Raw genomic sequence first — 27168 nt, forward strand, 5'->3', positions numbered from 1 at the left:
AAATGTATTCATTACATCAACAAACTGATTTCACAGTGAAATTGGAAACAATAGCTTGACTTTTCTTAAGCTAAAATCGGTCTGTGCTACCAGAAATGCGAAATACTGCCCTCAGTGACCAAAGTGGTAACTGTTGTAGGGTGTGAGCTCCATTTTACGGGTAAAATGTCCTTTTAGGGGCACCAAAAGCGAGTAGTTTTCAGCCGTACAGGCTAATACAGTGAAGAGGAATCGATTACTTCTGGGTTTCAATATGGAATGTGTACCTGGGTCTTCCACACCGCTGACGCTTTGAGCTCACTGCTGATTGGTCCATTGTTGGTGGAAATTCTGAGTTGACATGCAGCTTTGACCGTTCCACTGTCAATCGCAACATGACATTGACATGACATATGTCACTTCCAGTGTAGATTCAGAGTAAAAATGTTGGATGTGTGTGCTGATATCATAAAAGTGGACAGCAACTCTTGCATTCAAAAACCACAGTGACATGGTTGGATTTTTTTCACATCACAAATGCATCAGAAATACATTTTATTAAATTATTAAAATTCATTCTCTGGAATGGAATACTACACTTGGCCATTGTTGAGTTATCCTGAGTGTTCACAAATGTGTGGAAAGTCATGCTTTTCACCACATAAAAAAATTACTTCACTCATGATTCTTAGCAAATGAAACCAGTATTCAAAAATACTGTTACTCAAACCCAATTAAAACTCCTGCATTCACCTCATCCAGTTGGCAGCTTCGGTTTTACGTGAAGCAACCATTTAAAAGTTTAATCAACATTAGCACTACCAGAACAGTAAGAGGAGGAGATATCTTGCCATAAACATATCAGTCTGTCAACTAATGCCACTGTGTCAAAAACAAACCTAAATGTCACAGCTTGGATACAAAGTGTCTGTTGCAGAGGAGACGTTGCCATTCTCAGCATGTGCATTGCAGCTGTCATTCTTGATCTTAAACCATTGCCAAACTTGCTATTATATACAATTTAGTTAACTGTTACCATACCAATATTTACAGAGTCTCCTCGTCATCCTCCAGGCCGCTGCTGGGCCTTGTGGGCAGCGATTCCTTCAGCAAGATGTCATCTACCTGCTTGGCACTGTCTTCTGGTTCTTCAGGTATGGAAGGTGGCAAGCTGTCAGCATCTGAATTCAGCACATAGCCTGGCAGGGTGGCATGGGTGCTGATAGTGGGTCCCCCACTGCTGCGGTACACTCGGCTGGAGAAGAGCGTGGTGGAACGGGTGCCTGGGCCTCCTGTAGCTAGCTGGGACTGACTGCTGGTGCTGTTGTTGAGGCCGGTCAATACAGAGCCATAGCGATAGCTCCCGCACACTACCGGGCCTTTCCAATCAAAGGCTAGGTTCCACCGCGTCCATGTCTTTTTGATCTCAGTCTGAACCTGGAGATTGCAGTTAGATGCTGAATAACACCAGATGTTGATATGCACAGTGATCTCAAACATCACAGCTAAGGATCATTAGTTCATATCCATGCCCATATTGCATCGTAATAATTAAGGGCATACACAAGCACAACAGAATGAAACAGAAGTATGTTTACATTTTGCAATCTAACATTGATTATGTTTAATAGACCAATATATATTAGGTCATGTAAACACCATAAATTATGCTAATTTTCCAAGAAAAATCAAAACAGTTTAAGCAAAACCCAATCAGCACACCTAGATTGCAGATGCTTACCTCTCCATTACAGTAGCAGTAGATGATAGATACAAAGAAGCCCTAAAGGAAATATGAGAATAGATGTTAAATGGGAAACATGTTACAAAGTACAAATGTCTCAATTGACAAACAGCTAACGGTGTTTATAAAAATGTGACAAATTAATCTCAAAACTAACTAGATTTTAACATTTTCTGAATAACATTGTCACCACATTGATGGGGTGTTTTTAGTTCTTTCTAGAGCTCTGATATGTGCTTGCAAGGGTGTTTTAAGTGGTTGCTTACTGGCCTACGTCAAAATAGCCCACTGCTCTTGGTCTCTGTGATATTCTGTCTATATATATACTGTATATTCCAGGTTTCTCATTTGATGCAAGTTTTTTTGCCTGTGTTTATTATCCAGCAGGTGAAAATCACAAGTCCTATTGCTTATAAAAGTTATAGCACACACACTTCTCCACTATCCATGAGATTGTGTGATTTAATTAATATTTACAACACATACAGTACAGCATGCAGGATGTGTTACTTGCCGAAATGTAATACTTAGGGTTAGGGCTTTGTTCTAATATGCCTTAGCATACACCACTAATTAATTTTCTCTCATCCACTTTTTACTTTCTCTACAGTTTCTCTCTAAGACCTTGATTTGTGAACCAAACTTAATTTGGTTGTGAATCTGAGCTTAAAAAATAAAGTCTTATCTTCTCTGGAACATTTCAGTCATTTGAACATTGATGCACAATTAATTAATCCCTTGTGCCGTGCCCTTTTCTTTGTCACAGTTTGTTTTAAGTAATTTAGTCATTATCTTCATATTAGATGTCAAATTAGTTTGGTGTACAACCACTTGTTTAGTTTTATTGTATTTGGACATTGTGAGTTTATTTAATTTTGCATTGTGCATTGTAAACTCCACAGTTCTGTGGCAATTCTATTGTGTGTGTGTGTGTGTGTGTGGATTTGAGTGGTTTATGAGGAAATTGTTTTAGGTTGCAAACTGGTAATTACAAGGGTATTATGCTATAACTGTGGTTTATCAGGACATTTCAAGTGTCCCCATAATTCAAATTTAAAAAACATACTAAACAGTGTTTTTTGAAAATGCAAAAATGCAGAAAGTTTTTTTGTGATGGTTAGATGTAGGGTTAGGGGATAGAATAGTTTGTACAGTATAAAAATCATTATGTCTACGGAGAGTCCTCATAAGGATAGCCGCACCAACATGTGTGCGTGTGTGTGTGTGTGTGTGTGTGTCAGAAGTTCTGAAGGTAAGTGGACTTGGGAATGATCTGTTCTTGATGTGGAGGTGTAACTGCATGCTGCCAACGAGTCATCATCTATCCCAGTAATTGTCATTTCAGACAGCTGCACATCAGAGACAGAAATCAATGTAGAATGTCAGTTGATGTCAAGCCTATTCAGAGTACTCTGAATTGGATGGAACTTTTGACATTTTCTATTTCTTCATCTTGCGCATTACTCTACATGATTGTGCAACATAGCGCACAAGCTTCCAATTAAAATGTTGCCTAATTGTATGGTATGTTTCAGTCCGGGTGATGGAGGACGAATCTCAGGTGCCTCCGCATCTGAGACCGTCAGTCCGTGCATCTTATCACGTGGCTCGTTGAGTGCGTTACCACTGAGATATATCACGTATGGTGGCCCACACTGTCCACCGTGGCATCTTACGCACAACTCGCATCACATTATTATATATATCTGCATTATATCCGCATCGTGATTTTTCTGAAAACGGTGGAACTTGCAAATGTGTGGTGATTAATGGGACATTTAACCCTGTACTTCCCCTGCCAACACCAAATGCATAATACTTTCTAATGTAACTCCATTAAATAAAAATGAATTGTTGTCTGAGATGCTCTCACGTTATGGTAAGCTAGTGTTACTGATTAAAATGATTCAGATTTGCAGTAAATCCCCATTGCTCAAGCATGTAGTGCTGTTCAGGTGACATGTATACATGATTCTGAAAGATAATAATGACAATCTGGATGTGAAGCTGAACTTTAAATATGACAATTTCAGCTATATAATTTATGCAACAACTCAGAATATGAAATGTTTTGGGTGTGGTAAAACTGGACATTCTCATTCATGCCTGTCCACAAAGACAGGAAACAAATTCAGTAAACTATGTAAGAGAGGCAGAAAATGCAGGTGTATTAATGGAGAATGTTCCAGCCTATACGTTAAGAGAGTCTGCCCAGTCTGCTGACTCTCAGGCCTTTGAAACAAACACTGACACCACTGTGGGGTTGCAAAACCTCAATGTAATCAATTCTGAGATACATATGGATGAAAGTGTTAATGTAGTTTTTAGTGAAGTTGAGCAGTGCACTGTTGAAACTACTGACATCACAGAAAGCACAACTAGTTTAATTGCTGAAGGGGAAGTTGAAGCAGAAAAGATGGCAGATGATGAAGTTTTTAAAACACCTCAGAAGAGAAGATTAAAGCAGCGACACAGTTAGACAGGCTAAGAAAGGGGGAGTTTTCAGAGTTAAGTCAGACTGACACAAAAGTAAAAGCGATGTGTCTGAATGCAGTTTCTCAAACAGTACGAACTCAATGGAGTCCTCTGATTGAGTGTATGGGGTAGACAATATTAAGTTGTTTCTGAAAAGAACAAAGAATGCACGCAAAGTTCAAACTGATGAAAATTTTCCAGATGTGAAACAGTTTGTGGCGAATGCAAGGCTTTTCAAGACTGAAGGACACTTCACTGATCAGGAAGGCTAATGGCTAAAGAAGATCTTTGCAAAGATAAATGCCCTTCGCTGAGTTTACCTGAATTGAGCAACCAGTAAATCTTAATTCATTTATTGCAGTATGGGAGAAGTACGTGTAGCATCCATACATCTAAATGGAGCTAGGAAAGGTATGAAAAGAGCTAAATTATTTGAGTTAATAAAACAGAGGAATTTATATGTCTTGTTTGCTCAAGAAACACATAGTGATGCTGTAGTTGAATCCGACTGGTTCAGAGAGTTTGATGGGTTATCTGTGTTAAGTCAGAACTCATCAACTAGTGGTGGTATCGCGATTTTGTTTTCCAGGTCGTTTTTACCTGTTTCTTATCAAGTTGAGGAGATTGTAAAAGGAAGATTTTAAAAGTTAGAGTACATTATGAGAATCAGATTTTCATTTCTATGTGTGTTTACACCCTGACTAACAATGTTGACAGAATGCTTTTATTAGACATAGTATGTAATGCACTGAAATATTGTGATCCATATGATGTTTTTACTGCTGGGGGGTGATTTTAATTGCACTACACAAGTTTTGGATAGGAACCATATAGAACCTCATATGCCCGCTCGTAGAAGGCTAACTGAAATGATACACTCTTTTGAATTGGTTTATGTGTGGAGAAATATTCATGGAGATCAGAGGCAGTATATCTGGTCTCATGCTTTTGACAATATGTTTTCCTTTGCAAGGTTAGATAGATTTTATTGCTTTAGACACCAATCCAGTTTGGTTAGGAAATGTTGCATAGTCCTGGTTACTTTCTCTGATCACAGTATGGTACAATGTGTTCTCTCACTTAATTTTATAAAAGCAAAAAGTGCATACTGGCATTTTAATAATGGCCTGTTATGTGATAAGTATTTTGGAATCTAAATTATTCTTCATTCGAGAAGAAGAATGGTCAGAATAAGGTTATACATTACAAACCGAATGAGAGCTACTAACTTTTATAAAGAACTGTATAAATGTGAACTTAGTAATGGTGAAACAGATGTCAACCCTTTCCTTGAAAACTTAAAGTTTCAGTTGAAGCAAATGCTTTACTCAGTACAGATTTGACCTTAGATGAGTTGCACAAAGCACTATGGAGCATGGAGTGTGAAAAATCACCTGGTCTAGATGGTCTCTCTGTTGAATTTTTTTAATGTTTTTTGGTCAGAATTAAAAGAAGACCTACTGGAGTTATTTAATGATAGCAAAAAGGAAGCTATTGCCTTTGAGTTAAAAAAAAAAGGCAAGTTTTCTCAGTGCGAGAACATAGCCATGGCAACGTTGCTGTCACGGCTTTCTTTCCTCATGAGAGAAAACCACGAAGGAACCCCCCTTCTGATGCTGATGACTCGTCTGGCTGCCAACTTCGGGTCTGCTCGCCCAGTCTTAGGCTGACACGCGGATGTCCGCAACGCTTTCCCGGGCTGCCGTGAGCGCGAGGCTGGACTGGGAAATTCCGTCCCCCCCTAACAGCTTCTCGATCAGTTATTCGGGTCAGGGCGCCACTCATAGCCATGCCATGCGACCCCCCCCAGCTCTAGTCATACGTCACAACTCGCCCGCCATCTCCTCCTTTGGAGTCAGCAGGTGGTCCAGCTGATTTGTGACAGATTCGGCAATGCACAGAAAATCTCTTTGCCTCCCAGGACAACTCCCACTGCCCGCTCTAGTACTCCATGACAAAGGCCCCTCTCGGGACAGACGCATTGGCACACAGCTGGCCCCGGGGGCTGCGCAAGTAAGCATTTACCCCAGTGAGCCTTCTTGCACTGTTGCTGTGCAAGGTCAGGGAGGACGAGGAACAGGTCACCTTGGTGGCTCCTTATTGGCCCACCCGGACCTGGTTCTCGGATCTTACGCTCCTCGCAACCGCACCTCCCTGGAAAATCCCCCTGAGGAAAGACCTTCTTTCTCAGGGACGGGGCACCCTCTGGTACCCACTCCCAGACCTCTGGAACCTCCACGTCTGGCCTCTGGACGGAATGCAGAAGATCTGAGTGCCCTACCACCTGCAGTCGTAGACACGATCAACCAAGCCAGAGCTCCCTCCACCAGGCAACTTTACGCCCTGAAGTGACACTTGTTCGCAAATTGGTGTTCTTCCTGAGCTGAAGACCCGCAGAGATGCGCAGTTCAGTCAGTGCTTTCATTCCTGCAGGACAGGCTGAAGGGGAGGCTGTCCCCCTCCACCTTGAAGGTGTATGAAGCTGCTATCGCGCCCCACCATGACACAGTAGAAGGCAAGTCCTTGGGTAAGCACAAATTTATTATCATGTTCCTTAGAGGGGCCCGGATACTGAACCCTCCCTGGCCAAGCCTGTTCCCCTCATGGGATCTCTCAGTGGTCCTCTCGTGCCTCCAGAGACCCCCCTTCAAGCCGCTTGACTCAGTTGAGCTCAAGGCCCTCTCCCTGAAGATGGCCCTCATAATAGCATTAGCCTCCATCAAGAGGGTTGGGGACCTGCAAGCATTCTCTGTAAGCGACACCTGTCTGGAGTTCGGTCCGGCACATACTCTCGTTATCCTGAGGCTGCGACCGGGCTACATGCCCAAGGTACCTACGACCCCTTTCAGGGACCAGTTCATGAACCTGCAAGCAAGCTGCCCCAGGAAGAGGCAGACCCAGCCTTCTCTTTGCTGTGTCCTGTATGTGCTTTGCGTATATCTAGATGTTCTGAGCAGCTCTTTGTCTGCTTCAGCGGACGTCTGAAAGGGAATGCCGTCTCCAAACTGAGGCTGCCCGCTGGGTTGTCGACACCATTTCCTTGGCTTTCCAGACTCAGGCAGTGCCCGCCCCCTTGTGGGTTCGAGCACGCTCGACGAGAAGTGTGGCATCCTTGTGGGCACTGGCTAACGGGACCTCCCTAGCAGACATCTGCAGAGCAGCGGGCTGGGCAACACCCAATACCTTTGCGAGATTTTACAATCTCAGGGTTGAGTCGGTCTTGTCCCGTGTTTTGTCAGGTTCGAGCCGGTAGAACTCGGTAATGCGGAACAAGCGACCGGGTGTTCCGCTTGCACCCAGCGCCCTTCACCAAGTTGATCCAGTGTGCTTTCTCTTCCAGGTTAGCCACTAAGTGTCGCTTCCTGGATGTTCTTCCTCCCTAGCCTTCTGGCCCATGAATTCAGTGGAGCAATTCGTGTCCAGACCCACTATGGGCCACAGGTGCTCTGTACTGGCCCTAATGAGGCAGGACCTACCACCGCACTGCTCCCACGTATGGCTTCACAACCCTCGTGGTGTATTTGCCACATGTTACCTCCCCCTAGTCTGGGCAGGATGTGGCCTCTGCAGGGACTTTTCCCCCTGAAAGAATAGTACCGGGAAAGACTGCCTTCCCTGACGCATTTCATAGCACTAAGATATCCCCAGCTGCTTCACACTCTATGTGAGAAGCATAGAGAGAGAAAAGGCCACGGCTGCTGCTCTTACTCCTATGCTAGTAATGTAGCACCTGGGAACCTAAGGTCTGTATATGACATCTCTTTTGGGGGCGTTGGGGAGGGTTACGTGCAGCCAATACAGTTGCCTCTAGCACGCAGCAGCCTACTTGCACCTGTCTCAGTAGTTCACGTAACATGGACTAGTGCATGGCATTTTTGAAAGGGACCCCTTTTGTCACTTCATTTGACACAACGTCAAGTGAGTGACAGAAAGGGATCGTCATGGTTACTGTTCTAACCTCCGTTCCCTGAGGGAGGGAACAAGACGTTGTGTTCCTCCTGCTACGGCACTAGACATACCACATACCACCTTATTCTCGGCTCCTCAGTGCAAAAACCTGACTGACAGACGCACGCCCAATTCCCTTTATACCCAGGCAATTCCCGGGGGCAGGACATGCAAATTCTGTCTGCCAGCAGAGGTTACAACAGTAACCATGACTATCTAATGATTGTGGGCTACAAAGCCCACAAAGGGTAAATAAATATACAAGAGCTGTGTTAAAGTCTTGAATAAAAAAGCTTTGGATAAAAGAGTTGAGACTCCATGGAGGGAAGTGCTAGGTCTGGACAATGCTGTAAGATGTGGAGTGGAGAGTACTATATAAGTCACCACTGCCAAAAAAGTGGGAGATTTACAGTGGAGACTTTTGCATGGAGCTATTGCTAACGCATTTGTTTCTGTTTTAAATCCTAGTGTGAGTTCAAAATGTCCCTTCTGTTCGATGTATGAAAATGTGTTTCATGCTTTTATGGATTGTTACAGGCTAAAAACCTTGTTTGATGTGCTACACAGATTATTTAATGGTTTTGGTGAGAATTTCTTTCTTATTTTTGGTTTTAAATATACATTTTAATTGTCAGATTTAAAATGTTGTATTGGGCAAATCTAAGATGGCCATTTATGTAAGCAGAAAGAACAAAATAGTACAGTTGTATGATTGCAATGTTGTAAGTGTTTTTGTGAACCTAGTGAAGACTAGGATAATGGTGGAATTTCTGTATTTTAAAGAAATTAAAGACTTAAGTTCATTTGATATGATGTGGTGTCAGAACGGAGTGTTATGTAAAATCATTGATGATGTTTTAGTGTTTCAGAATTTTTGAAAATTCTATTGTTTTTTACTTGATGTAAATTGATTTTGTGATTTTTTTTTGGGGGTGTTTTTTGTTTGTTCTGTTTTTGTCTGAAAAATAATTGTTTGAATTAAAAGGACTTTAAAATTCATGTTACATGCATTTATTGCATCACTTTCATTAATCTCTATAATTGAGCATCAATACTGCTCTCAATACAAATCTGAAATTGTGTATTATTAAAGCCATCATTATTTCTTTAAATCATTTCTGTAATTAGGTCTAACAGGAGTAAAAAGGGAAAGGAGGAGGCAAGAACCAGACTAAGCATCAAAGTAATATTTAAATAAACAAAAGACACAAACCTAAACACATACAGGGCAGCTGCCTGTCGCTCTCTCTCACTCTCTCTCTCTCTCTCTCTCCCGAACTGCCGCCTCCGGCAGCCTTTATCTCTATCATCGCCTTGATTAGCCTGATTGGGGCCAGGTCTGCGTCATCTCGGCTCCGCCCCGCCCTCCTCCTTGCCACACTCCTCTCTACTTTCCTTCAGGCTGGGGACGCCCGCCCCCAGGAAATGAGGCTGGGCTCCTCCATCCTCCAGCGGATGGCCACGGCTACTCCTACACCACTGGTAGTGGTGAGGACTTTACTACAGCGCATCCCTTCTCCTTACTGTGTTTCGGCACCAATGTAACGGGGTAAAAAGGGAAAATAGGAGGAGAGAACAGGACGAATCATCAAAGTAATATTTAATTAAACAAAAAGACACAAACATAAACACATACTGGGCAGCTGCCTGTAGCTCTCTCTCTCCCAAACTGCCGCCTCCGGTGGCCTTTATCCCTCTCGTCAGTTTGATTAGCCTGATTAGGGGTCAGGCATACAGCATCACGGCCTGGCCCCGCCCTCCTCCTTGCCACATTAAGTAATACATTTTGATGCCTTGACAAAGTTGCAAACAACTTCCATGTTTGGCAGTATTTCCACCTTATTTTAAAGAAAAACACCTGGACATACTGGCCAAAGAGATCAGCACCTTTGGACTGGGCAGCTCTCGTAACAAAGCACTTAAGTTCTACTTTATAACGAGCAACCTACATGCTGGATTGGGAAACGGCATTACTCCATGGTAAAATATTTTTGTATATTTAAAATATTTTGTATATAATAGCAATGTTAGTTAAGATGATTGTTAAAGCTTAAGTTGCAACATTATCGGGAAACCCAGGTATGGTCTTCTCTTTTTTACTAAAACAATGAGACAATTTAAAAATGCTGTTGTTAATATCTATTCTTTTGCATTGAACAGGCAGTGAATGTATGGAATCTGCTGTAATGAAGGTGCTGCCACTGTCAAAAAATTATCACAATCCTTTTAGCAATGAAACAGTTCTCCTGAGTTTTCCTAGCTTTACTCTGTGATAATATGGCATATTTTTACTAAAAAAGTTTGTTCAGTTGAGGTTAAGCAATTGCTTGTAAACAAAGATACAGTGAAGTCAGAAAACCCTTGCTCCAACTTTTTTGCTTCTCATATTTAGTCCTTGCTTCCACTAAATCAATAATAAATCATGAAAAATAGATGCAGTGTTTATTATGATAAGTTATTCTAGGCTAACTTACAAATTTGAATTTATGATTTTTGGATTATCATAAGAAATGTGTATGCATATTGACTTGCAGAGATCACTGATTACATTAGACATGCATTCATTATAAGACATAATTTCCAAGTACCTGGAAAGAGTTGAAGAACAGTTCAAAATACATGCGCACCTCCCAGCCCAGACCCTCGAAGGTGTGCGGCATTCCAACAAACACTATGTAGTGCACCCCAAACACAAACACCAACACAAGTGTGGATTTGGCGAGCTTCCTGGACACAGAGAAAATTGAAATGTTAAAGGTAAAGTTAATTAAAAAATGAAAATTATGCCATTAATTACTCACCATCATATTGATCCAAACCTGCATAACTGTCTGTCTTCTATTTTTTGGAAGCCTGACCACCCTTGGTAACTTAATTGTATTGGAAAGAGCAGTGTTAACATTCTTAAAACATTCTCCTTCTGTGTTCCGTAGAAAATAGTCATACAGGTTTGGAACCACATAAGGGTGTGTTAAAAATTAATAGGTGAACTACTCCTTTAAGGTATGTGAATGTATAGTTCACACTATTTGGAATAGCACAAAATCTTAATTCCCACATAACCATAGCTGGAATATTGACAGTCTCCGATATTAAAAGTCAGGTGACATAGGGAATTTCATATACATTTTCTGAGGGCAGATGAGTGTGACATAGGTTTGATATTAAGGGCTTTAAAAGATTAAAAGTCTTTATTCTTCATTTGATGAATGACACCCCACACGTCCCTGCATGCTTTAATCAGACTAAAAAAATGTGAAACATCCTCTTAAGGGATATGTCTTGCCTGGCAGACAGGTTAAAATATTTGGCAAATTAGTCATGAAAAGAATCATGGAAAAATAACTGGAAAGAGTAACGCTGAAAGATCATAAGGTATAAATCCTTTTTTAATTGCAGCTTAGCAAAGTGTTATCAAAGTGTTTTAGTAAAAAGAGCATCCTTAGACTCAAATTAGATGAGTTTGCAAGGTCTACTGATTACAGATTTGTTTCTATTCAAAACATGATGAAGAATAAGCTGGTGCTCTTATTGCCTGAGAAAAAGCTCTTTTGATCTGCTGTGACTCCACACTGACTGATGTGTTTACAAACAGGACTGTTTGTGGCTTTCTCTCTGTCCTGCCAGCTGGGCAAGCTGACACCTGGAGCTCTGCGTCCTGCAAATTAGCGGGGAGGCAGCAATGATCAAATGAATTACAGTTATTAGCGGCGTGAAATTATATCCCTTGGCATTGTGTTTGCTCTTAATTGGATTCTCTTAGGGACATCTAGCACAACATTTTGACATGCCAAAATCCTACTATGTATTTATTGAGCCTGAAAGCATTTTCCCCCAAAGCCAGATCAAAATAGAAGAAAAAAAAATTCTATCAGCATGTAACAAGCTCAAATCTCTCATACGCAGCACCCATAAAATTTTATGCTGATTTGAATAAAAGATGGAGTGCTAGAAATCACAATCATCATCAAAGCATAGTCTGACTGGGCAGAAACGGAAGTTTATTACTGAATCTTTAAGCATTATAATGACACAGAACATTTTGACTAGTACATGTTAAATTCACAATTTTAAGGCACTTGATTGGGTACTGAAATTTTACAAACACGCCAAGTGGAGAGCAGCTCAGATAAAGTGAATGCAGATAAGCATGGTTTACAAACCTGTATTGTTTCCTTGTGTCATATCTGCCTGCGTTGGTCTCACGGATTTTGGTCGCAAGCACCCGCACAATATTCACAAACAGGATAAAGTTCAGCTGAAAAAGAGAGAGCAATAATGAAGCACTGCGTTCAGTAATTGCTATGAGCAAAAGAGTCTGATAGCGAATGAAATTCAGCCTCACTTATATACAGCCAATTTGTCTCACGGCAAAGCTCATCATTTGAATATGCCATTCTCTTATCTTCTGAAAATGCTGTGTATCTTTCACAAAGATAATAGTACAGTCACAAAGTGGAAAGTGGAAATCTTATAACATAGGTTTGAAGTCGGCAACATAGAAAATATTTTTGTTTTTTGATTGGGGTTAGACATATATAATGATTTTATAAGGAACTCAATTATGTGACTCATATATTTGATCCATTATGGACAATAAAGTCCATCACAGTGGGTCTCTGGCAAATGGCTGTGTAATGGATTTGGATGGCTGGCTCAAGTCAAATGAGACAGGAAGTAATTTGAAAAATGCAAATTCCCATGTGCTTCATCATAAAATGTGATGTCTGTGAATTAGATATCTATATTGAGACAACTCAACCTTTCAGTTGTTTTTAGCTTCATTTGGGAACCAAAAAGACAAAAAAAAAGCAGGAAATATTCTCTAGGGTCATGGATTCCATTGATTGCATTTAGAAGGTTAAAACCTAAGTTATGGTATTTGTAATTTAGTATTTTAAATATAGAAAGAACTGACTATACATGCACTACTTGGTGTGCAAATTTAATTCCACTATAATTCCTACTACATTTTTTTGCACGTACCAATTAGCTAAAAAATTGCTTTGAAAGCAAATCGTACTGTAATATATATTTCTAGGCTAAGAAGGAATAATTAATGAAGCAATATGAGTATATAGCTGCCCTACAAGCACAGAAAATGAGTGTAGGATGCATTCAGTACATGGCTGAATTAAAGGATTATTCCAGGTTCAATACAAGTTAAACTCAATCAACAGCTTTTGTGGCATAATATTGATTACTATAAACATTTAGTTAGACTCATCCCACCTTTCCTTAAAAAACAAAAAAAGCACACATCAAGATCACATGAGGCTCTTACAATGGAAGTGAAGGCGGTCAATTTGTATATTATAATTTTATAAATGTACTGACATTAATTATTCTATTAAAACATATGTAGGCCTATTATTTGAGCTCTAAAGTTTTTAAATGGTCATTTATACACTCATTTTAGGATTTTATGGTTTGTTGACACTACATCGTCATGGCAGCATAGTTGTAAAATTGGCTACGTTTTACACAGAACAGGTTATTAAGTGATTTTATCATAGTAAAATTAACACGCATATCCTTTATGTCTTGTGGCAATAGTTTTGAAAAAGTTACAAAAAAATTGGCCCCATTCAATTCCATTGTAAGATCCTCACTTAAAATGTTTTCTTTTTCTTAAAAGAATAGGAATATTAATTTGTTTTGGTAATCAGGCTTATGTCACAAATGCTGTTGATTTAGTTTAACTTGTACTGAACCCAGATTATTCCTTTTAAGGTGCTGTAAAATATATAATAAAAAGAACGTCCATATTCCCTTAAAGATGTAAATGAAATAGTTGCCATGAAAACCGCTTTTCACAACTTATACTGAAATATCTACACATGATCAGTGTAAATGTTCAGGGTTGTGGACATCACATTGCATTTAAAAAAAACCTACCTAACCTTACATTGTGATAATACATTCTCAAGGGTCTCTGAGTGAACGCATGTCTCATTTTTGGAAAAAGGGGGCTTGTCTTATTCATTGGCTAATTCTGGACACATTTTAAATCTGTTAAAATTGTTTACAGCCCCTTAAAGTTGAAAATTAGTGTGTAAATTACTAATTAAAGTTTAAATGCTTGTAAACAGAGTCTTGTTTGCCTGAGGTTGTTAATATTGTATTAGTAGGCTGCTTGAGCTTCCCATTAGGATCAGTTTTGGGTGGTACAGTACATCAACAAAACAAAACAATTATCATTATTTGTCACTTAATAATAGATTTACATATCATGTTTATAATAAAAACTTCAGTGTCTTGTTTAAAAAGTCTGAAAAACAGGTTGTGAGACAAACCTCAACTGATTGCACCCCAAAATATTATTTATAGAAATGAACATTAAAAAATGGACTCCCCTAAGGGCAAGTGTATAATTCTCACACTAATGACCACATGATGCATATGAACTGTGAAGGCCAGTGATTAATTTGAGACGGATCCTATCGGATCCTGTTCCAAAAAATGTTAGATTATGAATATTTTTGATTCTGTATTTGTTTAAATCGATGCGGCATTGACCAGTGCATTGGTTTGTGTGTGTTTGAGAGAGAGGGAGAATCAGCGTGCAGGTGTGCCAAAACAGCAGCTTTGCTATTTGCCCTTAACACATTCACTTTTGACCAATCGGCTTTCTTAATTCATGCAAAATCTCTCTCATTGTTTGATGCTTATCATTTCATACGCAGTGAGCACAGGAAAGCTGAGAGAGCATCTAACTGGTGAAATATTCTAATAAAGGTAGGCCAATATCAGCGAAAATGTCAAAAATTATTTAATAATTTAATTATTTTTAAAACAGCAACTAATAAACTGATGGTGTTCCTGATCAAATGATTTTCTGAGAAACCAAACCTTTGAACAACACTGCTAATAGCAATGCTAATCGGGAGGACAGTGGGAGTTTCTGACTGATGCAATGGAAAAGGCAATGTCACCAGTGAGATAGGAAGTCACTCAACCAAATGATATTGGGTCTGAAGCACAGTTCAAGCAGTCTCTTTACCCATGGCTGAATATGGAAAATCAAAGACTGACATACATGTCGGAGTGTGGGTTAATTGGGACCTGAGCAAACTGTTGGAATGAAATTAGCAATGGACTGGGTGAGTTGTACAGTGACATCCATGTCGCCAGATAAAACACAACAGCAGCGGACACATCGTAAAAAATGTTTGAGCAATATCACACTAAATTACATATGGTTACAGAAAGCATTTTGCAAAAAGAAAATCAGAATACAATTACACAAGGTGTTGTCAATGCCCAGACTGAACAAATTAAGCTATGGCTATGAACATCCTAAAAAGCAAAACTTAAGGTTACTCATGTAACCCTGGTTTTCTGATAACATGAAGTGAGGTATCTCACGTGACCGTTTGCGTCACTAATGACTAATGACACCCCTTCTGTCAAAATTTGACAGACTAATCGCTGCACCTATCTGGGAGTCTCTCCTCCCCCATATTAACCGCAGCTGTATACTGTATTTGTGGCTCAGGTGAAACTACAAGATTTTTCTTGTCTAGAGAGACACAAGTTTACAAAAGATTGCCTCTCAAAACAATCGATTTGCATAACAAGTGATGTGGTATATGTGATGTTTGGATGTAGAAGCAGGGTAAAATCTAGTATGCATGCAATTTTTTCCGATGTCATCATTTTGCATTGTACAGCTCATGGACTTGAGCTTGCTGTGAGTGACACCCTTAAAGAAATTGGAGCAATCGGTCATTTCAAAATCCTCATGAATAAGCTGTACTTGCTTTACCACACATCCAACAAAAAAATAATGGAATTGAAAGAGTGTGTAGAAAGTCTAGACATCCAGCTGCACAAAAATTTGAGAATTCTGGACACTTGGTGGGTTGCATTAAGCTTCAGAACAGTCAAGGCAGTGTGGGAAATTCCCCTGCCCTGAATAAGCACTTCTGCGCAGCAGCGAGTGATGCCTCAAGTGTCACTCCCAGTACCTACAGTGGTTTTGCAGAGCGTATATACCAGTACACTAATGCTTTCATTAAAGATTTGGGACTGATAAAAAAAGAGACTGCACAATAATTGATGCACAAAAAATACATTCTATGAAAAATGCAATTGTTTAATAAGTTTAATGTGTAATTTAATAAGTTGTGGATTCTTCTTAAAGATTATGCTTGGAGAGTGAGCAATTAAAAAAAAAAAAATTCTTCCTGTGGCACTAAATTAAACATGTGCAAATTGAATGTCAATAGTTGTGGTTCATAATAATCATATTTGTAGCCACACAATACTTTAAAATGCATATTTTAAGCATTTCCATAGGACTGTAGTAGCTAATATATGTGACATGTCGGGCAGGGGAGCTTTGTTCACATACTGTAGTTGGGGTCTGTGTACTGCATAGAATTATGATGCTCTTTGAGGTAAGTGATACCACATCCATGGGTCGTCATTGTGTTATCTGGGAAAGTTGTGGTCATATGATCAGCAGACACCATACCTCTTAATCATTGTTTTTGATCTGGCAATTATTCATTTCAAAATTAAGCACTGATGAAGCCAGAAGTCCACTTCAAAATTCTCTAAATATGCCTAGGAATACATACTGTATACTTCTTTGTCTCAAAAAGAACAAAGAGGACATTAAAGGTAGTGAAAAGACAGACAAAAGTGCCCAATTGACCATTTGCAAAATATCTCCTATTATTGACAAACAACATCCTTCTCCACAGATGACTTCCAGAGTGCTTTTCTGACACGTAACAGCAACATCATTAAGCCATTTCCAATTACTGCAATCGCACATTTAAATGGCCCCTTCGGCAGAATATTGCCCTCATATCCACACTTCTGTTCTATGGAAAATGGAAATGTGCCTTTCCAGTATGAATCATCATTGGCCAGCTTTAACTCTAATTATATGTGTCTATATATCTGACTTTTATATTACTACCATCCATCCATAAAAAAAAAAATTGCCATTTTTTTTAACAGTATAGAGTGCATGTGCTAACAAATAGGCCACGGCTCTGGCTTTTTAACAGTACACATGCAATGAGGACAGATCACAACACAAAACTTGTTTCACTGTCCCCCTCTGCTCTCCAATTATATACTGCTATAGACATTTAATAATATGAAGGGAAACAGGAAGGAAATATATTTTATTTCATATTTTAAGAGGAATGCTTAATATCTGTCTCACATTTCGAATCCAAATCATTTTAAAATAAACATCCACTTGAGACACCTAAAAAAATATTATTAATTATTAAATTATTCAAATTATTAATTGAGAACTCTTTACAATCTTTTAGTGCCTGTAAATGTGGGAACCTTGTGTGAACCTCGAGTAAGAGCAAGTGTTCACCTCAGCTCACAGTGTCAGGCTGTGGCTGAATAGCATTGCTGTGGCCACAAAAGATTATCCACCAGTTTTTGAAAGGTTACAAACACCTCATGCAAGTAGAAGGGACATAACCCAGTACTGTCTGTGCTGTACAGTACACATGGTGCAGTGAAGGCTGTTTTCTCCTTCATTGTAGTTAACATTTTTATGTTGAATAGAGTTATGACAGGAAATGATAGGAACAGTAGGAAATGTCCCCATGGGCTCACAAATTCATCACCAACACAAGTGTCACAACATGATTTGTTGGTGCACTAACTGCTATACCGCAACTGCAACATCCTTTAATAAAGAAAATGCTGACAATTATTTACTTGCATGTTGTTCCTAACCCTTATTATTTAAATATAGAGGAGCTCCAGTAGATGAAAAGATTTACAATTCCCCTTCTGTCACTCACTTGACGTTGTGTCGATGTAGTGACACTAGGGGTCTCACTTGAGAGCCTCGGTTGCCCCTGAACTTGAGAAAAGGCCAATGAAAAATTGGTGAACAGAATTTGCATATCCCTCCCCCGGAAATACGGGTACAAAGGAGGGATATTTGGCTGTTCATTCATATTTTTTCTTCAGAGCCGAGTGGTTGTGTGTTCTGCAAGCTGACATTTCCACTACTGTTCCACTCACCTCTGCAGAGCTTTTCTGTTGGATCTTACAGCGCGTTACCAGCGGCTTTTCTGTTCTCTGCACGCCAGTGAAGTCTACGCCCCTGGGCGCATCGACAGCGCTTCTAAAAGAGCAAATAACCTCTAAAAGAGTATTTTCTCTAAAAGAGTACACATTGGCGTTGAACGTCTTTTTAAAGTCGCATCTTTTTAAAGATGCCTTTCCGCCTTTGTGTAGTTCCTGGATGCGGCAGATATCTCTCCACTTCTGACGGTCATTGGCTTTGCCTCACATGTGTGGGGTGCGATCACACTGAATGGACCATGGCTACATAGCGTTCACTTCCGCCACACATTCAACTCTGGCTTCAGACTCGTGTCCCGAGATGCTCCCTTCGAGCTGCTAGAGTGTGTGACGTTAGAAGTACCAGTGCAAAAAGAGCAGATTTCATGAATATATCATTACAATTTTAAGTGCAAAGATCTGCTCTCTAATAGGTATGTGTATATACTTAGTACATATTGATATTTATGTTTCTAAATATTTTTCGAGGTGTTGATTTAATTTATACATATTTTTTCCACATTAACATACCTACCTGATTTTCACTGATGTTTGAACTTTTATTCACTTCTGCACGTTCAAGGCAACGTTCTGTTTTCATTGATTTTGTAGCACTAAATAAACATTTACACATAGTCATGAGGGTAGTTGACATAACATTTTTGTATTGTCAGCAATGTCCTGCTTTCTTAATCTAACCCAAAAATTGTTTAATAGTTAACACTTTACAATACGGTTGTATTTGTTAATATTAACTACATTAGTTAACATGAACTAACAATGAACAATACATAATTGCTCATCTTGATTAATGTTAATCATGATGTTAATATTAATTAATATTCATTTCTAAATGTACTAATGCATTTTAACATTAAATGTTGTATATGGTAAGTTACTATTAATTAATGCAATATGAACCATCATGAATAAAACAACGAACAATTGTAATTTCTATGAATTAACATTAACCAATATTAATAAATGCTTTAAAAAAAAAGTCATGACACTTGTTACATTTACTGTCAACAAATACAAGCTTATTGTAATTTGTATTTATTCTTATTGTAAGTTTTACCCTGTTATTATTATACTTGCATTTTCCATAAACTCATATTAATTGAGACACTAGTTTATTTGTACTTCTAGAATTTTTTTTTTTGAAAGGTCATTAAAAGGGGGAAAACTTAAAATAGCGAAGAACCGCTGACTTGTCACAACACCTAAAATACACACAATCCCTTATACATTCCTGTACATTTTAACCTAATATCTTTATATAGGGGAATAAAAAATCTTGTGTATGATATTTGTCATCTACCGAGTGCTTATTTTTTACTGCTTTGTCTAAAAATATAATAATATAAAATATCCCACTTATCACATTTGCAGTGGTTCTATGGATGTTTTAAAATTATGACAATATTCACAACGGTGTGGCCCATTTTTATGATTTTTCCTAGGGCCCCACCATAGGTGCCAATTTATGTTTCTGCTGGTGGGTGCCCTAACAATACCCCCACCCCCTCCCTGTAAAACTGTGAAGAGATAGACATGGACAGTAGCACTAAACAATAGGATTGCAAATACTTAAACATTATTGACCTAAATAGTGTAATTTCATCTAGGCAAGGTGCATGCATGAACACATCTGCTGGAGTGATATTGTCCCAAAACTCTTCAAATCCATTTTCAAAAAGACGTTTTATGTCCTCTTTCAGTGTTTCAATCATTGCAGCAGCTTTCTGAAAGTGCAATCGGCTCCTTTGGAGTGCTGCATTGACTATTTCTGTACAAGAGAAAAAAATAACCAAAAGTTTCAACATGAAAAATGTCCCAAATTCTTTGAGATATGACAGAAGTCCATTTGCCTTTCTGCCTCACCATTGTCACACTGAAAAAGGTCCTTAAGAATCTCCATTATTGCACTATAGTTTGATAATGGACTGTAATAAAGTGGCTTTCACTGTCCAGTGTGTTGGTCACAGTGGTCTCATTGACTGTGTGTCTTTGCATTGAAATTGCAGAAACCAAGCGAATCTCTTGACTCACTTGAATTTCTGATGAGATTTTCTGTATCACCAAATTACCACCACTAATTTTTTTGTATGCGAGCCTGTAGACCTCTTCGAATGACAGAAACTTTTTACGATCGGCAGTGAAAATCAATAAGAGCATCTGCAGTTGTGTAAGATGTCTCGTAAAATCCAACGAATAATCCCTTTGGGTCCAGACCTTCAGTTACAAAATGGAAGCATATCAAAACCAGCTCACTGACTGTAAAGTCAGCCATCTCGTCCAAAATTACAGCGGAAAAACTCACAGTATTTCTTTGATTATCATTCACAGTAAATTATTGGCCTTGATTTCCGTTATCTCGTTCAGAATATCATGAGATATTCTGCTTGATGAGATATAACACTTGCTCTCCTTGTGAGCCAACCACCACTTCAGCTCTAGGACATCTTGTGCTTGTAAATATAATAACTGAGTTAAATTTAAATCCTCATCTGTGTGCCCTTGAATTGCCAACACCAGGCATTCTAGATACTGGACAGCCGATAAATATTCAATAAATAAATTCTTGCCTCATCTATCTGCTTTTGTTTACCTGAATTTAGTGCAGTGGCACAATAATACCAGCATTGGCAGTGCTGACAACACTAACTGCAGCTTGGTGCAGATTTGATCTTTCATGTGATTTAATCTTTCCTGTGCTTTTGAACACCTAGAAAAGCCATCAAACACAGATTCTTGCTTGTGTGCGGTAGATTGGAGCGGGGCATGCATATCTTTGGCTTTAAAACAGAGTTCACAGAATCCCTTGTTTTTGGTAGCATCGTAAGCTGTGCAGGGTAATGTATTTTTTCCAGTTAGCTTGTTATGTTCGAGAGTTATTTTGCCTCTCTGCTTCACTGCTGTTGTTGTCACTAAATTCATTCCTTGACAATGACAACTGGTGATAATTTGAAGAAGTAGCAGCACTGCTACTAATCGACGAGTTTTCATATTAATTACAAACCTATCCATTTTAAACAATGGGGACTAATGAGGAAAAAAGTGACATTAGTTCTATTAAAAGCTCTAGCATCATTCCTATGCAGATGGCACTTGGGTTGATATTTTAATTGCTAATGTAATGACATTCTTGCGTTTTAAATGAGTGTCCACAGCATATGCATGGGCAATGTTTACTTTCACTGCATGGTTAAACCAGCGACTAGAAACCTTGGTTTAAAATTTAAGCTCAAATCATCTGCTTATTTTAAATGAGCATAATAAACTGGAAAGGAAAACTGAGGTTGACGTGTGCAACTCTGCTAAGATGATGTCTGAATCATATTGTCGGCATCAAATAATTGACAGATCAAGAAAAAAACACACACAACTCCATGCTACAATTAAGGTAATGTTCTTGGCAGATCTACACTAACATTTGCCTTCTTTGCCAAAGTTCTCTTCATCTTGCACTGCATAATGGAAAAGAGAAAAGTTTAGGTGAAGTTAGACGATTTCTCCCTTCTCTGGGAAAATTGCCTTAGACTTTGAACTGTTTCTCAGACTGCTGGTTGGTTCTCACTGTGTTTATTAAATCTCTGACAGTTTTTCACATCGTTCTTACTCACCCCAATGGCTGTCAGAATGGGGACCTGGTAGATCCATTTGATGTTTCCTGCACTTAGCTCCCAGCATCTGCAGAGATAAAGACAGAGTGAGATGGTAAGAAACGAGAGAGTGGTGAAGAAGATAAATGATTTGATTTGGCAGAGGGGATATTTATAAAGGGATAGAGGAGGAGAGAGAGACTGATAGAAAGAGATAAAGAAGCTTCCATTCCCAGAGGCAGTGCTAACAAATTATAACGTACTCCACAATACATACTATATGCACCAGAAGGAATGTTTAGTCTCTCTGAAACACTGCCCTCCCTTCTATCTTTCTTTCAGTGTGAGCATGCTTATGAAGCTCATTTCCATTTGTTTACCTCCAGTTTGTTTCGCCATTCATAATCCCATGAGTGTAGCTAAATGAATAATCTAACGTGCAGAGGATATCACCCAAAAATAGGATATAGTGTAAGCACTCAGAAATTTAACACATGGCCAGTCTGAAGCAAAACTAAGGAGTCAAAATAAGCATGTTCAATATAAATTATCATAGAGTGATGAACTGATTTGAAATGATCCTCAATACTGGACTTTAATACCCCATACAGCGATGGCTACCTCCGCAAAGGACCTAAGGAAGGAATTTAACTTTCATTAGTGCTGTTGTAGCTCATACATGCATTCTAAAAAGGACTAATTTAAATGAGACTGAGTCAGCCTTTAATAAAACCAGAATATAGAAAATGAGCTGCACAGCAGAAAGACAACAACGCAACGGTTGAGGACATTTGCTGTGTTTCATAAAACACATAAGGTACACAAATAAACACAGCCACCTATAAACAAATACAAATAAATAATCTTGCATCGCTCAGCTGGGTGTGGGAAAACTTGGATGACAATAGGACAAAACCCATATGAAGATATCAGTCCTCTGTGAAATGTTTTAAGGCTTATTGCTTTTATAAAATGGTGTCATAAGCAATATGGTAAAACATATGTTCTATCGATTTACTTATATTTACTTACAGATTTTGCATTTCTTCTTGCTTCTTTGCTTTGCCCTTCTTGCAAAATTATGAATCTACTTTGCAACAATGGTTAAAACATCCATTTCAAGATGTGTATGTATATCTAACAACCACATAACATTTGCATAATTCATTTGGCAGCCACTTTACATGACTTACATTGCCTTCAAGATGAGTTCTCTGACCTTGGCATTGTTAGCACCAACATCTACCAGTTGGAATGTAAATGAGCAGCAGGAACGCAGACCTGAAGATCTTGGGAATACCTGTCATCTTTGCAGCACATTTTCAGAGTGTAATATTTAGATTTTATGGTCTTGTAATGGTATGACTTCACTATCACCCAGAACTGACAAATGTCTGGATACTTGACTGAGCACAATTTAACGAGCATGAATTATCACTTACTACCTTCCTTAATCCAAGCCTTTCATTTGCATGTTCCTAAAGTGGAGTAGAAGATAAAATAGACATAAAAGGAAGCTTCCAGTCATTTAATTTCCACCAAATGCTAAAGCATTTCTTGGGAATTTGTGCAGAATTTATAATCTATAATAGAGTGAAAGGAAATGAATTTATAGAAGTTAAACCAACTTTTCAATTACAGAGACTGAACAAATGCTGAATTTAAGTGATGTCCATTTGCTCTCTCTTAGATAAACAAGAAAATATTAGATTAATGGAGGTCCACACTTTATTATGTCTAATTCATTCAACATATAATGACAAGCAATGATTCTTATATTTTTTGTGTGTGTTTTTATCACATTAATCTTGACGGGCTGGGTTAGGAAGTTGGCTGTTTAGCATATTCCATTAAAACCTTGGTGGGACATTCCATAACTATAATTATTATAATATATAGCAATCCATATATATATATATATATATATATATATATATATATATATATATATATATATATATATATATATATATAGAAATATATAATCTAATTAATTACATAGTGTCCTGATCAATTAATCGCAATTAATCGCATTTAATCTCATATATAAATATTTGCTGAGAAAGCCCCTCATATAACAATGATTAAAAATATAATGATGAAATAATTATACATAGTTATCTTTAAATATAAAAAGTTATGATATATATATATATATATAAAATAAAAAAATATTCAGATAATTAAAATGCATTACATTCTTGTAGCAGAAGAGTTAATCATTAATAAGACAATACAAAATTCGGCTTTAGAAAACTATGTTTTGTTTACTACCATATTATTGCACATAAGCCATTCATTGGCATACAGTTCACAGCAATCCATTTCACAAGTGAATTTGTCAATCAGTTGGAGATTTATTATGAGGGCTCGTAGGAGCCAAATTAAATGATCGTTCAAGCCACTAGATGGCAGTGTGCACTAGTGGTGTGGTCACCTGTTAATTTAGCTTGGTATTTATACTTCCCATGGGTTGTATCAAGAGACAAGTGGCGGGAACATATGGTTCTTACCATAGAGCAACGTGTTACACTCTCTCTCTATATATTTTTCATTAAATGGACAACAAAGCATCTGAAATGGATATTGATGTATGGACATTGTTTATTCCAAACTATGCGTAAAGAACATCTTACCACCTGGCCCTGGCTTATAGGAAAAAGCCACTACAGGGCTTGTTTAAGGACCCATCAATTTACACCTGCGTCAGACATGCTTGTGTGCGTCTCGTGTGTGTTGCGTCATAAACATAACCTTTTTAGGTCACTGTGTCAAGTTAAATATAGTTTAATACTTAGAACACATATTGAGATCCCTTAGTTCGGATTTGCACTCCATCAAGTGTTTTGAACGCAAGAACGTAACACGCATGTCTGTGTTGTTCCCTGTCAAAAAGCTACACTTTGATGCTGTGCTGATTTAGCGCTTGGGGAACAACTTTTGGTGTGACCAGCTGTGAATATAAGTGCAACACATCAATGAAATTGACCAGAATTTATAGCCTCTGCTGGTGACATCATTGGATGCACCAGCAGAGTACATAAATAGATACATCACAGGTCTTCAGATCATTCTGTGTGTGTTGTGCTTCTTGACTGTCAGAACTTTCTACTTTCCTCTGTTAGGAGTTAGAATTGTTAGGCAGTGCGCAGAAACCTTTCTCTTTCTCTTTTCTTTAAAAAAAAAAAGAAGAAAAAGAATGACTGATAAACAAAGCAAGCGGTTTTGTTTTGTGTGTTTGGGGGAAGAGCATGCTGCTCTTGTGTTGGGGCGGGGCGGGTGCGAGCATTGCAATCTGCTTACAGTCAAAATGCTTCGCACTCGTCTCGCTTACTTCCTAGAGCTAGTGCCCATCGTGGGGCTCTCGCATAGATCTGGCTGAGGAGCGAGAGACGGGTCCGTCCCTATCGCTCGCTCTCTCCCCAGATCCAGCTGATCCTTCTTGTAAGCCTGAAGCGAGCTTTGTCGCCTCTTCGGTTCACGAGGAGGACGCTGAACCTCTGATTATTCCACGCACAATAATAAAGCGGCTGAGGTGGTTACTCGGGCTGTGGCCAGGCTACAGTTAGACTGGCCACACGAACAAGAGACCCCCCAAACGCTCCAAACTAGAAGACAGATTTCTGTCTGGTGGCCAAAAAATAAATAAAAAGGAAGGGAAGCTATATCAGTCCCTTCCTTTCTTTGATGACCTCCATGACAAGCTCTCTCGTTCATGGTGGCAACCTTATACTTCCCATGTCTTCATGCCCTTGACGTCGACATATTTGACTATCATGGGTGCCAATGGCACGGGGGTATTCAGTGATGCCGCCGGTAGAAGAGACACTTGCGGGTTATCTCTCGCCTGGCTCGGCATCATCACTCTCCCCACAAAGCCGTGCAGAACCACCTCCACGCTTGTGGGGAAGGCTTGCCAGGCAGCAGGTCAGGCTGGTGCTGCCCTGCACACTATGGCAGGCATACCAGGCTGATCTGTTGAAGGACCTGAGTGTGGGCACCACGGTCGACGAAGAGGCTTTCTCCGAGTTTCGTTGAGCCAAGGACCTGTCTCTCTGCGCGACCAAGCAGACAGCTCACGCCATTGGCCGGTCTATGTCTGCTTTAGTCAGCATGGAGAGACACTTATGGCTCAACCTGTCGGGAATCAGAGACAAGGACAATGTTTTCCTTCTCGATGCCCCGGTTACGCCTTCTGGCTTATTTGGTGACGCTATGAATGTATTTATCACCAAGTTCCAGGAGGCAAAGAGTCACGAGGAAGCCTTTGGGCAATTGCTTCCTCGCTGCACTCAGGGGGAGGGGTCGTTGGCCACCCAGCCCCGCCCCGGTCCTTCTAGAAGGGAGGCTCAAAAACAAAGCATGGCGAGTCATGCTACCCTTCGTAGAGACTGGGGGCCGGCTCGTCGCCCTCAGCAGCCCCCAAAGCAAGACCTCAGGGCAGTCATTTATAAGAACAAAAACCATGACGGTCTTGCGCCCAGCCTTGTGGGGGTAGCCCCCCTCGGGTAGGGGCGTGTGAAGTATTCACCTGTAGCTTCCCGATTCCCCCACGAAACCTCTGCATTCCTGCCTTTTCTGGTGTTTCGGGAGTTACACAATCTGTGATAAGCTATAGGTCACTTTAACACTTGTTTTAAAAAGTCTCTACATCTAAAAACAAAGCTTTATGTTGAATGTGTATAGAGTCTGCGGAGAAGCAGTGATTTTTTGCTTGAAGACACTTGCTTTTATATTAACACTAACAGCATGCACGCTGTAAGAATACAAATTGTACTCCCAAGGGGAGTAAGACAATGGCATTCAGCAAGTGTTCGAAAATATTGCAATAAAAATGTAATGCCTCAGGCATGGTCTAACACCATTTGGTGCTCATAACAATAAATCTTTAAAGACACTTAAACTCTAGATCTAGTGACGATAAGCCTGAACATCACATATGATGTAGTGGTCTACATAACACAATAACAGGAACATTTACAAGTTCAACGCTATCTCTTCAATGGGGTGGACAAAGATGTGAACTAGGAAGGGATGAATTTAATATTATAAATATTCCACAATATTTTGTTGACTATATAAAATTAAGAAATATTCTGAATATCATAATGGTAGTAGTGTACTTTTTATTTGTCCAGTTCAGTTTCTGAAATGATGTGCCGCACTGTACGTAATAGAACGACATGTACGTAATATAGCTGCTTATTATTATGTATTGTTATACTGGTGCATTTACAATAAATTACAAAGATTAAAGATTATTCCTTTCATTCTTCTGGTCATTTTGTAAAAAAGTGTTGAAAGCAATATTTCATAATTTTGTAACTAAATTTCTATTGTATTTTTTCCTATCCTTTTGTT

At 39.1% G+C, this 27168-nt stretch overlaps 1 protein-coding gene across 1 annotated transcript in view; it reads right to left on the reverse strand.

The window, feature by feature from the left end:
• Positions 1-736: 736 nt before the first annotated feature.
• The window catches only part of pth2ra (parathyroid hormone 2 receptor a), a 116279-nt gene continuing 89847 nt past the window's right edge, over positions 737-27168 (reverse strand). The window contains exons 9-13 of the mRNA XM_052148840.1: positions 21829-21895; positions 12310-12404; positions 10735-10873; positions 1721-1762; positions 737-1416 (exon numbers count right to left, since the gene is read on the reverse strand). Coding sequence (XP_052004800.1) covers positions 1027-1416; positions 1721-1762; positions 10735-10873; positions 12310-12404; positions 21829-21895 — 733 coding nt within the window. The 3' untranslated portion in view covers positions 737-1026. The remainder of the gene's footprint in view (positions 1417-1720; positions 1763-10734; positions 10874-12309; positions 12405-21828; positions 21896-27168) is intronic.

The sequence above is a fragment of the Xyrauchen texanus genome, chromosome 18 (genome assembly GCF_025860055.1).
Source record: "Xyrauchen texanus isolate HMW12.3.18 chromosome 18, RBS_HiC_50CHRs, whole genome shotgun sequence".
NCBI classification, from domain to species: domain Eukaryota; kingdom Metazoa; phylum Chordata; class Actinopteri; order Cypriniformes; family Catostomidae; genus Xyrauchen; species Xyrauchen texanus.